This window comes from Armigeres subalbatus, chromosome 3 (genome assembly GCF_024139115.2).
Source record: "Armigeres subalbatus isolate Guangzhou_Male chromosome 3, GZ_Asu_2, whole genome shotgun sequence".
NCBI lineage: Eukaryota > Metazoa > Arthropoda > Insecta > Diptera > Culicidae > Armigeres > Armigeres subalbatus.
Window position 1 is genome coordinate 143,448,908 of NC_085141.1, and position 14,157 is coordinate 143,463,064.

The following is a 14,157-nucleotide window of genomic DNA, read 5'->3' on the forward strand; positions in this document are numbered from 1 at the left end:
GTCGGTTGGAATGGACTGGCCTATAATTAAGGTAAAATAGTGCGTGAAACAACGCATTTCACTTGATGTCATTCGTAACGAAACCGTTTTCCTTTTTTCCCTGCTACTGTAACTTTCTGTTACATCTGGCATACGTTTTAGTTCATTATCTATACATAATTGGGCGAACTGTTTTCTCCTCGTATTGAACTCACTTAATGTGAAATATTTTTCGTATAAACAAAGTAATCAAGCGCTTCGGTAAATCCATACTTGCAAATTCCATTACTATACATATCATGCATTGCATCTGCACTTATGTTCTCCACTACGTGAAAGGATGGTAACTCATTGAATATAGAATTTCCTGATATACCTGTATCACAATGTCGATTAGCTGCAAGGTCTTCTTCAAAATCATGCTTACGACGCATACAATCCGCGTGTTCTTTTATATCTGTCTTAAGTAAATCCTTCGGTCGCCTACAGAAACGACAATAGAAAGTGGAATTGAAACCACTAGATAGAAGGAGCAATGAATGCACCCCCAAATTGTCCCCTTGTACCAAAGACAACACAAACCGCACTAACGTTGGTTGGTTATTCAATGTGAACATGATTCCTTCCTCTTCAATAGTTTTAAATTTCTTTACGAGAACATTCAATAACTTATTGAATCCTGCAGTTTTTATATCAGTCTTTTTAATCATACCTGCTACGAATATATTACATAGTTTTGCTTGAAACTCTTCGGGAATTGTAGGAAAGCTGTAATATAATCCACAGACAGCATGCCGATTACTATGCGAGCTTTGTGGATCATTAACCTCAAACTCGTCACTGTAAAACCATAATGGAATGACGATATCTTCCTTATACTTTTCTTTAATTGCCTTCCATTTGCAAGTAGAAACGTAATTGGTAATGATAGATGTCTTTTCTAATTTGTTCGTATTTGTAATGGTTTGTTCTAGCAAATCATCGCATTCGAAAAAAGATTTAATTTGATAATCAATAGGCATTAGCATCAAGTAACTAGCGATTGTGTCAATATCTGCTTCATTCACTACATCAACTGGTTTTCGGTTGATATTGTCGTTTTCAATAGATATCATTACTGGCAACTGAAATCCTCCATTAATGCGTAGATGCTTAAAAAATTTATGATCAGAACTTATAAACGAAAACATTTGCTTAAGTTTAACTAGGTAGCACTTAAAACTAAATTCTATCTCTGGATCATCAAACTTCACATCAAGTTGCTCTAATTGACAAGCTACTTCTCTGAATATTTCAGACACTTGATCTTGAATTTCATAGACATCTTTGCGGGTCATGTTATTTTTCATGTGCATGCCCAATGTGAAATTAACAGATTTTTCATCAATTGCCTTATAACAATAAGAAATTCCATTTAAATCGCTACTTGTATCGTCCTCCATCTTTTGCTTTTTACTAGGTATTTGGCTATTACCATTTTGTACAGTTTGTTCCCTGTTATCATAACTTAATTCATTCTGCTCCTGAATATTAGTATGGGACGGATCGGTTGACAGTAAATGCTTCGTTATGTGCTTTTTAAATGGGTAAAACATAGAAAATATTTGAGAGCAATGTGGTACTGTACATCGATAACGGTAAGCTGTTGGGACTACGTGTACATTTTTCAAATGGTCCAAGTAGACGTTCACGTCGAAAAAGCAAGCATTACAATTGGTTAGCATACAAGGGATCATTTTCATATGAAATTATTTATGGTATAAATCAAGGAATCTCGTCAGTCGGTTTATTGCTGCATATGTTTCACGATGAGAGACTCGATAAACATAACAGCTAAGAAACTGCCAAACTAGCTTCGACAGTTTAGAGAATGGTAGCCCGAAAACAGATGACAGTTTCAAAAGTACGTCCGTCGCTCGCGCTGCTGAGTCCAACTCGTAGCATATGTCACCATAATACACGTAGAAAGGACCGTCAATCTGGGTTACCCCCGATCCAATGAACATTAGTTTTGGGACAAGTGGTAGATTTCGTTCCTCGTATCCTGAATAAATGTTTTCTACTTTCCCTTTTGCTTCATCCAGAGAAGTTGCAAATACAACTGTATCTTCTTGGGCTACACAAACTGTAGGTTTGTATCGTGCTCCTGCTGCAATAGGTGGTAATACTGTATGCAAAGCTAACAAGAGAGCACAATGCCTGGTATCTAAAAGAAAAGAAGTTTAAAGTTAAAAGTAATCATTAGGTTCATTTGTTTATATTACTTTCACTTGTAGAGCAACTCGTCAATAGCTTCAACAGATTTTCAGCTGATAGATCCAATGCCTTTTTGGATATGTAGGAGATCAATGCAGGGCGATTAGTGGCCAATGTTTGCAAACCATACGATTGTCCAAGCGACAGAAGTCGAAAGTCAGCATCAATCTATAAAATAATATTTTAAATGTAAAACAGCGTTTTAATATGATATAAGTTCTTTTTTTAAGTTTCTTGTTCGATCTATATTAATTGATGAAACGAATCTTGATATAAAATATATTATTTACATTTTTAACACTACTACCACAGACAAACAGACATAATACATTGAACATTCATTCATCAAATCCATCGTCGTTCAAACACTAACGACATCTGTTGACTTCAGCTACATGGGCTAATCGCGAACTAGGTAGCGATAATGAGCAAATCTCAATATAGAGTAAATTCGATGCACACGCCACGAGTGATCGATTGGCCAACTAATGATTATTTGAATTGAACAGTAAATCAGTGAACGATGGAAATTTGTCGAGTGTTATGTCTGTTTGTCTGTGCTACTACCGTGATAACGTCAGCACTACCGTGATGTCCATGTTCATGCTAGTCTCTACAGCGGGATTTGACAGAAAATATATGGGTTAGTAGTAAAGACATTCTTCTGAAAAACTCTTAATAATTTTCTAATCAATGCTTAAGGTTGAACAAGTCGGTCCAAGTTGGTTTCTAGTTCAACTTAATTTCAAAGTGATTTGTGCGAAAATGTATAGATGCTCAGTTCACTTGCCCTGTCTAAATGTAGCATTATGAAAGCTTCACTGTATGCACTATTCCCAGCGACATGAATATGAACGGATTACAAATTCTATTAAATAAATAGTTGATACTTGAAGTAATAGCTCAGACATTTAATTTATAAATAAAAGATACTCTTCATCAAGTGATAAAGGTTGTAGTAGGAATGGGCTATGATTCGGTTAAAAGGGTTGAGTTACCGAAATAACGCTTCAGTTATTTACATGTTACAAAAATTATTTTAGTACGATGATGTAAAAGATATTTTTAGTTACTAGATAAAGATTGTCGCTTTGGTTCCCTTTGTTCTGCTGTCCGAAACATGTGTGGTACATACCTGTCAAATCGTATGGATTTTCCTTCTTTGACATTTAGCTCCCCTATCCTCGCCAGCAAAAGATGATCCGGACAGCGACGACAGCGACAATCTTTATCTAGTAACTAAAATATCTTTTGATGATGTCAACCAAAGATGCTAATGTTAAATGTAAAAAATGAGGGTATACTACGCGCTGGCCTCTGTATGTAAAACAAGTAATTTAAAGCGTCTATTAAATCTATGGTGGATGAAATTTTTCTACGAGCTACGTCTGTTTGTCTATGATAATACTATTCTGTGATACAGTTAAATTACTTACCAGTTGAAAACCGTATGCTTGTTTGTAGTGACTGTAGGTTTTGATGATTTTTACAGTTGATTTCCTATTTGACAGCAACCGCTTACGTGAAGTGAAGCTTGCATTCCATTTGTCAAGTACTGTGGACCATGGACTATTATTCAAAGCAAGCCATTCTTCAGCTTCTCTTGACATTTCGTCAACGGTATCTTCACCGGATTCATCAGGTTTGAGCTTTTTCAAGTGCGCTTCTTCTCTCACGTCGTTTCTTCTTCTCTTCTGTTTCAAATTGCCTATTTTATTGGCAATTTTCCCACCGATGTTACGACGATCGCCTCCTCGTGGGATGAAATAGTTTTCCTAGAATTGATAAGAACAATATGTTTAGTTAAATATAACAATCTTTTTCTATAACCTACAACATACATTATGTTGCATATACATTATGTATATTACATTATGTCAACACATTTTTTCTTCAATATTTGTTTCCTTTACATATTGTAAATAGAAATCGACAGATATTCTTAACATCGTATTTTTCGATTAAATTTGATGGATTTCGAAAAAAAATATGTTTAATCAAATAAATATTGCTATCATTGCACTATGGTCCAGGATACAGATTTACGCGGAAAGATGAATTTTACATAAAACTATATTTTTAAGAAAAACTGTTGTTCTACAAAATTGTTCGAAATAGTAAGGCCATCATTATGGTTCTACCAAAAAATAGGGTGGCCCATCATATAAAAAAAATTAGAATTTTTTTTTTTTATTTCTCAGAATATTGACATGTTATGTTCTACAAAGTTGTAGCGAAGCTCATTCCAATCAATTTTGCTAAAAAAGCTTTTTCTGTAGCTCTTAAGTTGGCTGATTTAGAGCAATTTTACCTAATTGGATTAGGGTGTACCTCAAAAAAACAGTATTTTTGATCTAATTTTTTTGTTTCAGATTTCTCGAAAAAGTCGTCTTCAGGTGACTTTTAGAGCTCAAAAAAATGCAACTTTTGATGGGTAAATATGCACAATATCTTTTTCCGATCAAAAGTTATAATCGTTTTTCTGTCAGAATTAAATTTTTTTTCATAAGTTGCTATCTCCGGTTAGGGCAGACCAAAAAAATATGTTCACTCGGCATTTTTATAAAATGGCCCACCCTATTTTTCGGTAACTCTAAAATAAGGGCCCAAGTATCCAGAACAACTTTGTAGAACAAATTTTGTTTCTTAAAAGTATGCTTCAGACCGAAAATGCATCTTTTCTCGTAAATCTTGCAATACGATGATAATGATAAAACTTATAAAAAGTGTTAGAGCTGTAGATTTTTTATTTTTCATTTCTCACGAATGTCATCTTCTGAAGACTTTTGGGGCTTTTCATAACGCGTATTTTGCTATAAGAATATCGTCTGTATCTTTTTCCGTTGTTGAGTTATATTAATTTATTTTAAAAAAACATGGTTTTAGTAAAATTGGTAAAACTTGAGATAAAAAAATAACATATCCCCAATTTTTTGACATATTAATATTAATTTATCTTTCAAATGCCGTGTAAACATATTTTTTTGGTCTGCCCTAACCGGAGATATCAACTTATGAAAAAAATGTAATTTTGACAGAAAAACGATTATAACTTTTGATCGGAAAAAGATATTGAGCATATTTACCCATCAAAAGTTGCATTTTTTTGAGCTCTAAAAGTCACCTGAAGACGACTTTTTCGAGAAATCTAAAACAAAAAAATTAGATCAAAAATACTGTTTTTTTTAGGTACACCCTAATCCAATTTGGTAAAATTGCTCTAAATCAGCCAACTTAAGAGCTACAGAAAAAATTTTTTTAGCAAAATTGATTGGAATAAGCTATGCTACAACTTTGTAGAACATAACATGTCAATATTCCAAGAAATAAAAAAAATATTTCCTAATTTTTTTTATATGATGGGCCACCCTATTTTTTGGTAAAACCATAATGATGGCCTTACTATTTCGAACAATTTTGTAGAACAACAGTTTTTTCTAAAAAATATAGTTTTGGCGTAAAATTCATCTTTCCGCGTAAATCTGTATCCTGGACCATAGTGCATTGATTGTTCTAATGCTCTTATTTTATTTTGACGGTTTAATGCTCTTATTTTTGGTCTTTTTTAAATTTGTACAATAGATTTACTTACCTCACGTTCTGACTTGAAGAGGGTAGTGATAGCTAGGGATCCTATAATGAGAGATATGCAAATACTTTTCCAGACGATTTAGCAACGCTGTTACTTTTGTTTGCAAACGCTTCCAGCACTTGCAGCACGGCAAAATGTTGAAGCTTGTATATGACTTTGCATTTTATAACAATTTGGAATATGTTTGTCTGTCCACTAACAGTGTTTAAAAAAGCATTATCACTAAAATAAAGGTGCAATACAAATAAGAGAAACACGATACATAAACTAGACTACTTCTACTCGCGAAAGTAAAACAAATGGTTTATTCGATGAAACTTTTTTTAAAATCTATCTCAATACCTCTCAACCCCGTCTCAATCTGCAACAATAACAACGTTCATTTGGCTCACGTTTTGACAGTTCTCAATGCTCGATTGGCTTACAATGGCCGCTTTCGCATATCTCTCATTATAGGATCCCTAGTGATAGCCAATGTATATTTCTGCAGAATATCGGCACGAAGGGAACTCGTAGACGCCAGCTGGTACTTCGCAATGATTCCGGCTAAGGCCAATTGTTTGGCCTCGCTCAGTTCACCCAAGGTGGATCTTTGAATTATATCCTTTCCTTCCTCAGTGCTGAGAAGAAGCTCACTCAACAATTTGACAGTGAAATCCGGGGAACTTGTAAAAGCTTCGTTGTTGTTTTTATCACCTGCGCCTTCTACAGTTCTTTGGCGACTTGCTAGTACGAAACGAAATTTAAAAAAAATAGTCTAGGATAAGTATTTACTACACGGACAGAAATTTACTTCAATTGAAATTATAATATCGTTTTTTATTTTCAAATGATTGAATTTATTTGAATTTACATCAATTATTATTGGTTTCATAATATTTGTTTACATGATATTGAAACAAAATAATGTTTGTTTCAATAATACAATTTATAATAATATTATTGTAAAACTAATGTAATTTATTCTTGAATCAATAAAGTTTGATTTAGATTCAAAGTTTAGTTACTTTTGTCATCCTATGCAGCAACCTTCCGTGTAACGGCATGTCGCCAGCAGAGTCTATTATATAGAGTTACGCAAAGAGTGAAGCCAAATCCAGAGTCTATTATATAGAGTTGCGCAAAGAGGATCTTCTTACTCTTATTCTTTTCATTTTTGTTCAACCCTTCAAGTGACTTCACGGGAGTGATCACTTCTAAAGCTTTTTAATTCGATAACCAAAGTCACCTACAGAGTGAAAAAAGGAGAGTTTCTTGTTGCAACTTAATTGGAAGGTGTGTTGAAGTTTTTTGAAGCTGTTTCTAGAACTAATCTAATACATTTCAATTCATGAGTTTTAATTCGCCATAATAATCATCAGGCGATAACAATACTTCCGCCATACCAACAATCATTTGTTTACTTTGCTCGATAGGTAGACGGTTTGACAGTTCAATAGGTAGATTTGGCTTCACTCTTTGCGTAACTCTATATTGTCGGCGTAGCACCAACTTAGAATTCGGAAGTCCGGACTTCCGAACCGAACTTTCTTCCGAAGTTTTATCTGTCAAACTAATGGATGCGTTGTTTAGCGCATCTTTAGGGGAATCCAGCGCACTACTTCCGAAGTTGGGAAAGTTGCCTGTATCTGGAGAAAAATCCAACTTCGGTATAAAAAGCGGTATAAATTTATTCCGGATACACAATATATAATAGACTCTGGCCAAATCTACCTATTGAACTGTCAAACCGTCTACCTATCGAGCAAAGTAAACAAATGATTGTTGGTATGGCGGAAGTATTGTTATCGCCTGATGATTATTATGGCGAATTAAAACTCATGAATTGAAATGTATTAGATTAGTTCTAGAAACAGCTTCAAAAAACTTCAACACACTCCCCAATTAAGTTGCAACAAGAAACTCTCCTTTTTTCACTCTGTAGGTGACTTTGGTTATCGAATTAAAAAGCTTTAGAAGTGATCACTCCCGTGAAGTCACTTGAAGGGTTGAACAAAAATGAAAGTTTTCAACATAATAACAAGAGCATCATTCAGAATAAGAGTAATGGGCCAAACACAATTGATACGTTTGCGTGCGTTTTGACAGTTTTCCCATGGAAAAACTGTCAAAACGCACGCAAACGTACCAATTGTGTTTGACCCATAAGAAGATCCTCTTTGCGCAACTCTATATAATAGACTCTGGTCGCCAGAATAACGCTCGCATAACATTTAAGAAAAAGAAAAACGCTCACATAAACGTCAAAAACAAAAAAAAAAGTTTGTTAATTTTTGTTGGATACCGGAAAGTTAATAATTTTAATCTGTACCAAAATAATTTTGCTTAGCAGCAGCAGTATTGAACGTACAGGTAAGTTAATTAATCCATTATTAATGTGTATTGATTAAACAATTTCTTCATAAAGGTACCGATGATGGGAAAAGTTTCGCGAATCCAGGAGAAGCCGATGGCAGGAACACAAGCATCCGGGATCTCAACAGTAGCAGCTAACTTGATCGACCTCCTCGTCATGATGACAACGAGATGGTCATGGGACAAGGTGCTATGCTGTGTAAACAACGAGATCGCTACGGTATGTGGATGGTGCATGGAGATCCGACAATCGTCAATATAGTAAAACGTCTAACTAAATTAAGTTCCGTCATTGTGTTATTTTTTTTTCTTTTTCAAGCTGGACGATACTATTTTTGCAAGATTTTCGCGATACCAACACCAACAGAAAACTTAAAACTTTTTTTGGTGAAACAACCTGAAAAGCTATCAGGTGGGCGGCGACTGCTGTTAATTATAAGTGAATGCATGGTGTTCTATTAGAATTGATCTAATTCACGCATGTGAGTACATTACCTGTTTATTGTTACTATGTTGCTATTTGTGCATGTCATATATGTTTTCCAGTATCTTATTGTACCTATGTGTTTTCTTGATAATTTCAAATCAATGGACTTTCGTTTAAATAGGTGAAGATCGGAAATCAAAAGGAAAATATTAAATAATCGGTGTTGAAGATGTAGTATACGATTCGTAAATGTTTTTTTTTTTTTTCAAATTTTGCTTCTAAGAAACTAAAAAATATAGGAATAAAGTGACTGAGATTGTTATAAAATAAAAAGAATGCATTGGAATAAACACGTGACATGCATAAATAGCAACATGTATGTTTGAGTCATTCTCAAAAAAGAATTTAAAAGAAATTTAAATTTAAATCACACCTATCTTAGTTATAACAATTATATCTACACTACTAAAAATCCACACATATTTATTGGCAAAAATCCATAGATTTAACTTATGATGTATATCAGCGCACACATAACCATTCTCCACGCGAACTACTTATAAAATATATATCCAAATAAACTTTATGTGTGGTCTCGAATTAGCAATTATTTAATTTATGTGTGGTTCTATATCGATTATATTAGGGTGGAGCTATTGCAAAAATCTATAACGGCGACACATATATCTTATATAGATATTTTTGGCAGTGTAACTTTAATTAAAAAATAAAGAATCATTAAAACAAAAATATTTTGAATGTATTTTTAATGAGAAAGCAAATTGATTTAATAAGTAATCTTTTAAAAACAACAATATTTATTGTAATTAGCGAGTTACACGTTACGACGTTACCAGTAAAGCGAAGTTTCAAATCATTATACCAATTAAAGTTTAAAAATATTTTCTTTTTATTTCAACAATCCTTGATTTTTAAAACAAAGATGTTTTCTTCCAAAACAATGTTAAATTCTTTTTGATTTTACATGAGATATTATTGTTTTACAATAGTTTTTTCTGCGTGATAGTATTTAAAACCCCAAACACCATGCAACGAAACGGCGACTTAAGTGAAATTTAATTCCACTAACTAGTCAAATAAATATTTAAGACAATAGTATCAGATTGCGCATATCACTAATTAAATTACAAATTACCTGTACAAAGGATCATGCCAATGAATGGTGACTTGTACACTCTATTTCTTAAATTACACTCGCGCAGTGTCGTTGGGGAATCAACAATTTATTACCGTGGACCCCCGTTAATATGACCGCTTTTAATCTGAACACTTTTTAATTTGAACCCCGTTCGTTTGAACATCGTTCAAATTAAAAATGGTTCAAACGTCATTTAACACGTGGAATCGAGAAAAGAAAAATGGAACATCGTGAAACGGAATGCAGAATCAAAACAAACCAGCAAAGAGAGCAGCCAGAAACCAGTTTTCTGATGCAAATAGAGTAACCAGAAGTTCAAATTAAAAATGAACCCCGTTAATTTGAATGAGGTACCGTTCAAATTATCGGGGGTCCACGGTATTTTAACCAGACGGATACGGGAAAATCTTGACCAAATTCATTGTGAGCAAGTTGTTGAATTGAACGCTTTTTTCACAATACGTAGTTATTGTTATTGTATAAAAGTAAACTATATCTATAATCGCATATCTCAAGCACTATCTGGAATAAGGGCGAATGTCGCAAGAGATTATTCTCTTCGTCGACTTCCCCTCATTTGAATAAAAGTGACGAGCAGCGAATTTCTTTGTCTTTTATCACCTCAGAACGATAGAAAACAATGCAAACTTGCATTCAGATGTGATAAACTGCAAAGAAATCCTCTGCTTATCACTTTTATTCAATAGAGCTTGATCTGTTCCAGCTTTGCTGAGTTTTCTATTTTTATTTATATTTAGAAAAAAAGTGTGTTTAAAATGATCGATTCGCTACAAATCAAGTGATATACGTGATTCTCTTACCTAATACATATAAACGAAACATATGAACATAAACATACTACAATATCGTGGTCGCTTTCCTATAAATTACTACTAAGCATTGTGATAATTGACTTACCCAATTCACATGTAGGATCAATTGCATGACTTCTCGAAGTAGAGGGCTTGGGAATACTGCTCGTCGAGTTAGCATCCGTCGAACTGTTGTAGAAGGCAGACGATCCGGAAATTTGTGTTGTTATTGCTGTTCCTGATTGGTGGTTACCGGGAAGATCTTCGGAAGATGATTCCAAAACTTGTTCACGCTATGTTGACAATGTGTGCTTCTAGTTATTTCCGGATTTTGTTCTGTGTGATTTGTACAGCCGACAGGCACCACGACACTAGTTTGCGCAACTGCCACTGTTCCTGCGAGGTTTGTTTTATCATCAGTAGGATCTTTGGGAGATAAACATCCGGAATTGATGTCCACTGCTACCTCGGGCACGACTATCTCTGCTTTGTAGTTGGAAGACAAGGAGCACTCATCCGGTGCCTCGATTGGCTGGCACGCGCTTTTTCAGGAAAGTGGGTCGGAATACTTATTGCGGCATCCGATGTTAGAAGTAGATGCTGGGGATTGCCTTTCGTTGCTCCTCCTAATAAATTGAGGATAGCTGATTTCTGAATTGTTAAACAAAACCAGCCGATTAACAAATTAATTATTGTTTTCAAGTATTTTACTCACATTTCGTTTGCGCCAAGATGTGATTATTCCAAAAATGTATTCAATTTCCCAGTCTACATCGGATTGGGACAAGTACTCTTCCAACTCCTCGGCAGAAATCTTGATCAGTTCAAACGGTCCGATTCCGCAAGCTGGAAAGATATTATTTCGGAAAATTAGTTTTAAAATTACTCAATCTGGTAATCCAAACGCACATTGAAAAATTTCTAGCACGCTTTCCGGAAAATTTAAATCGTCTAATAAGTCTGCTACAGAAGCCACTGCCGCCATCTTGAACGCAAGAAAAACACATAATTTTATTTACCGTAAATTCAATAAATTTTACCCAAAATTCACGTAACTTTTACCTGACATTCAGATGAAGTTTATTGTCATACCGATAAGTTGTACGGTTGTCACGTAAGAGGAAATAATTACATGGTTGCAGGAGGTTACCTGAATTTTCAGGTAAAATGGACGTGTGAGATCAGTTCAGTGAGCATTTAGTATTTGACCCAAATATTTTAGCACTCAAAAATACCAAATTTGTCACACTTTTAAAATAACATTAGAAAATGTTGGAATCCCAACTCTTTTTTTCTCTGTGTAGGTATTTCCTGTAGTGAATAAATTTACCTCGAAATCGAATGCGCTATTATTGCACTATGGTTTCTGTTCTGGTGTATATATGGCAAAGAATTGTTTGGGCGCAGCTGTAGATGAATTCAAAAAGCAGCAACGCAACGTATCTATCAAGAGACAGAACGAAATTTCTAAAAAGTACACAGCGTGCACTACTCTGTGTACCAGCATGGTACAAGGTGACACACCTGTGGTACAACTTGTACCATGGAACGAATACCATCAGTGTGTCATTATTATAAGACGATTCAGGTATTTGGATTAAACGTTTGTTCTTTTATTTTTTTTATTTTTTGCCACTCACTAGTGCCTAATAGAAATACTAGAATAAGAGATCGGCGAAGACGCCATCTTGTTTCCAATCGAACCGTCAGAAGCGGTTCCAATTCGACTTGTTTACTTTTTGCTTCCATAAGAAGCAAGCAAAAAGTTCAAGTGCTGCTAGTATAATTTAAACGATTTCATGCATTTTCATACGTTGCCGTTTCGTCAGTTTTTCACTCCGCCGGTCTCTGGTTATAGGGTTGCTAGTGCCTAACGAATCGCTAACACTACACTGCTAAAAATAACTATATATGATATATGTATCGCGATTATAATTTTTTGCAATAGCGCCACCCTAATATAATCGATATGGATCCACACATAAATCAAATTATTGCTTATTCGTGACCACACATAAAGTTTATTTCTATATATTTTTTATAAGTGGTTTGCGTGAAGAATAGTTATATGTGCGCTTATGTACATCATAACTTAAATCTATGGATTTTTGCCAATAAAAATGTGTGGATTTTTGGTAGTGTAACATTTTTCGTTCAGGGTATATTTTTATCCGGGCTGTTGGCTGCTATAAAACCGGACATATGCAGCAGAGATGCCAGATTTGAAGACATGTCTTCAATTTGAAGACATTTGAATCTCTGTGAAGACATTTATTTCGTGAAGACATTTTGAAGACTTTTCAAAATATTTGAAGACTTATCTACTTTTTTGAAGATACTTGAAGATAATCGATAAGCCAGCGAGTGGAAAATACAATTTAATTTTTTACTTATAAATTCTGCGACTTCTATATGTAAAATATACAAAAAAAAATTACAAAAGTTATAAAAGTCTTTGTCCCGGGCCTAGAATCTCAAACATAAAAATACCTTCACACAGCGCACAGTGGTTAAAATCCCGAAAACCGTGATCGTCAGCTTTTTCGGTATGAAATCGTGTTTTAAATGGCATGGTATGTTCAGCAAGTATGTTGCATACATCAAGGGGTATCATTTGAGAAAATTTCATTTTTGATTAATTCACCTAAAAGTGAGTTAGAAATTTTATTTGTTTTCAAAATTTGTTAACAAAATGGCGTTTTTGGAAAAGTTGTCAGAAATAACGTACAGAAAAACTTTGTCCAAGACACTACGGGTCTTTCTATTGAAACGAACATAATATGACTCAATTTTAGATAATAGGTCATTTAACCCTATAAAAAGTGGTATATACTGATTAACTTTGCATATTCGTATGTATTCGTTCTAGAAACTTATTCATCACAAAAAATACAGCATTCAGTTACTAAATCATGATAATATTTTCAATTGTCAGAAGGAAATTCGAGAATTACGAACAAAATTACACATTTTTCACACTAAAATATCTCGCAAGGTTTCAAAGAGTGGCAGTCAAATCAATGCACATTCAAAATAAAACCTTCAAAGCTTTCTATTACAAGTGGTTTTATTTGTATCTCGTTGTATCCTCGTCAGATATTTGTTATTGAAAAATAACAATTTTTCTACATGTTCTTTGGTGTATAACTGCAACGCATTTCAGACCTCATACGCACTTTATTTTGGGTTGTGCGCTGAGTAAAAAAATCACGATGGCAGAATTTGTTTGAATTTTCCTTGGCGGAGGCGGCGTTTTTGACGTGTATGTAAAAAGGTTTTTTGATCATTACATCGGAACGCAATGACTGATCAAATTTACGACAAAAATTGATTGAGTTCATCAATGACTTGATTTAATCTATTGAAGCGTTGAGCTCGAACCTGAATTTTATCTTAATTCCTTCTGAATTCATTTGATCTTTCATGAGACTTTCCTCTAAATATTCGTCGGGAAACTTTGAATTTTCCGTGAATTTTAAAAGGATTTTCAGTGAAAATTTCAAAGAATTCTTCGTGTAAAATAAGGAGAATTTCCAATGAAAATTATGAGGAATTTCTTGTCTAAACTCAAGAGAAT

At 34.2% G+C, this 14,157-nt stretch overlaps 1 protein-coding gene and 1 long non-coding RNA gene across 2 annotated transcripts; one reads left to right on the top strand and one right to left on the bottom strand.

Annotated features, from left to right (window-relative positions):
- Positions 1 to 248: 248 nt before the first annotated feature.
- Positions 249 to 4,094, bottom strand: LOC134222025 (uncharacterized). Its single transcript, XM_062701178.1, has 4 exons — positions 4,077 to 4,094; positions 3,672 to 4,010; positions 2,244 to 2,403; positions 249 to 2,185 (listed from the first exon to the last, which is right to left on the bottom strand). The coding sequence occupies exons 1-4, from the start codon at positions 4,092 to 4,094 to the stop codon at positions 1,728 to 1,730; spliced, it is 975 nt and encodes a 324-aa protein (XP_062557162.1). The 3' UTR covers positions 249 to 1,727.
- Positions 4,095 to 7,994: 3,900 nt separating this feature from the next.
- LOC134220575 (uncharacterized) lies at positions 7,995 to 8,976 on the top strand. The gene is made up of 3 exons (XR_009981960.1): positions 7,995 to 8,179; positions 8,235 to 8,402; positions 8,502 to 8,976. It is a non-coding gene; the product is annotated as an uncharacterized LOC134220575 (long non-coding RNA).
- Positions 8,977 to 14,157: the final 5,181 nt, after the last annotated feature.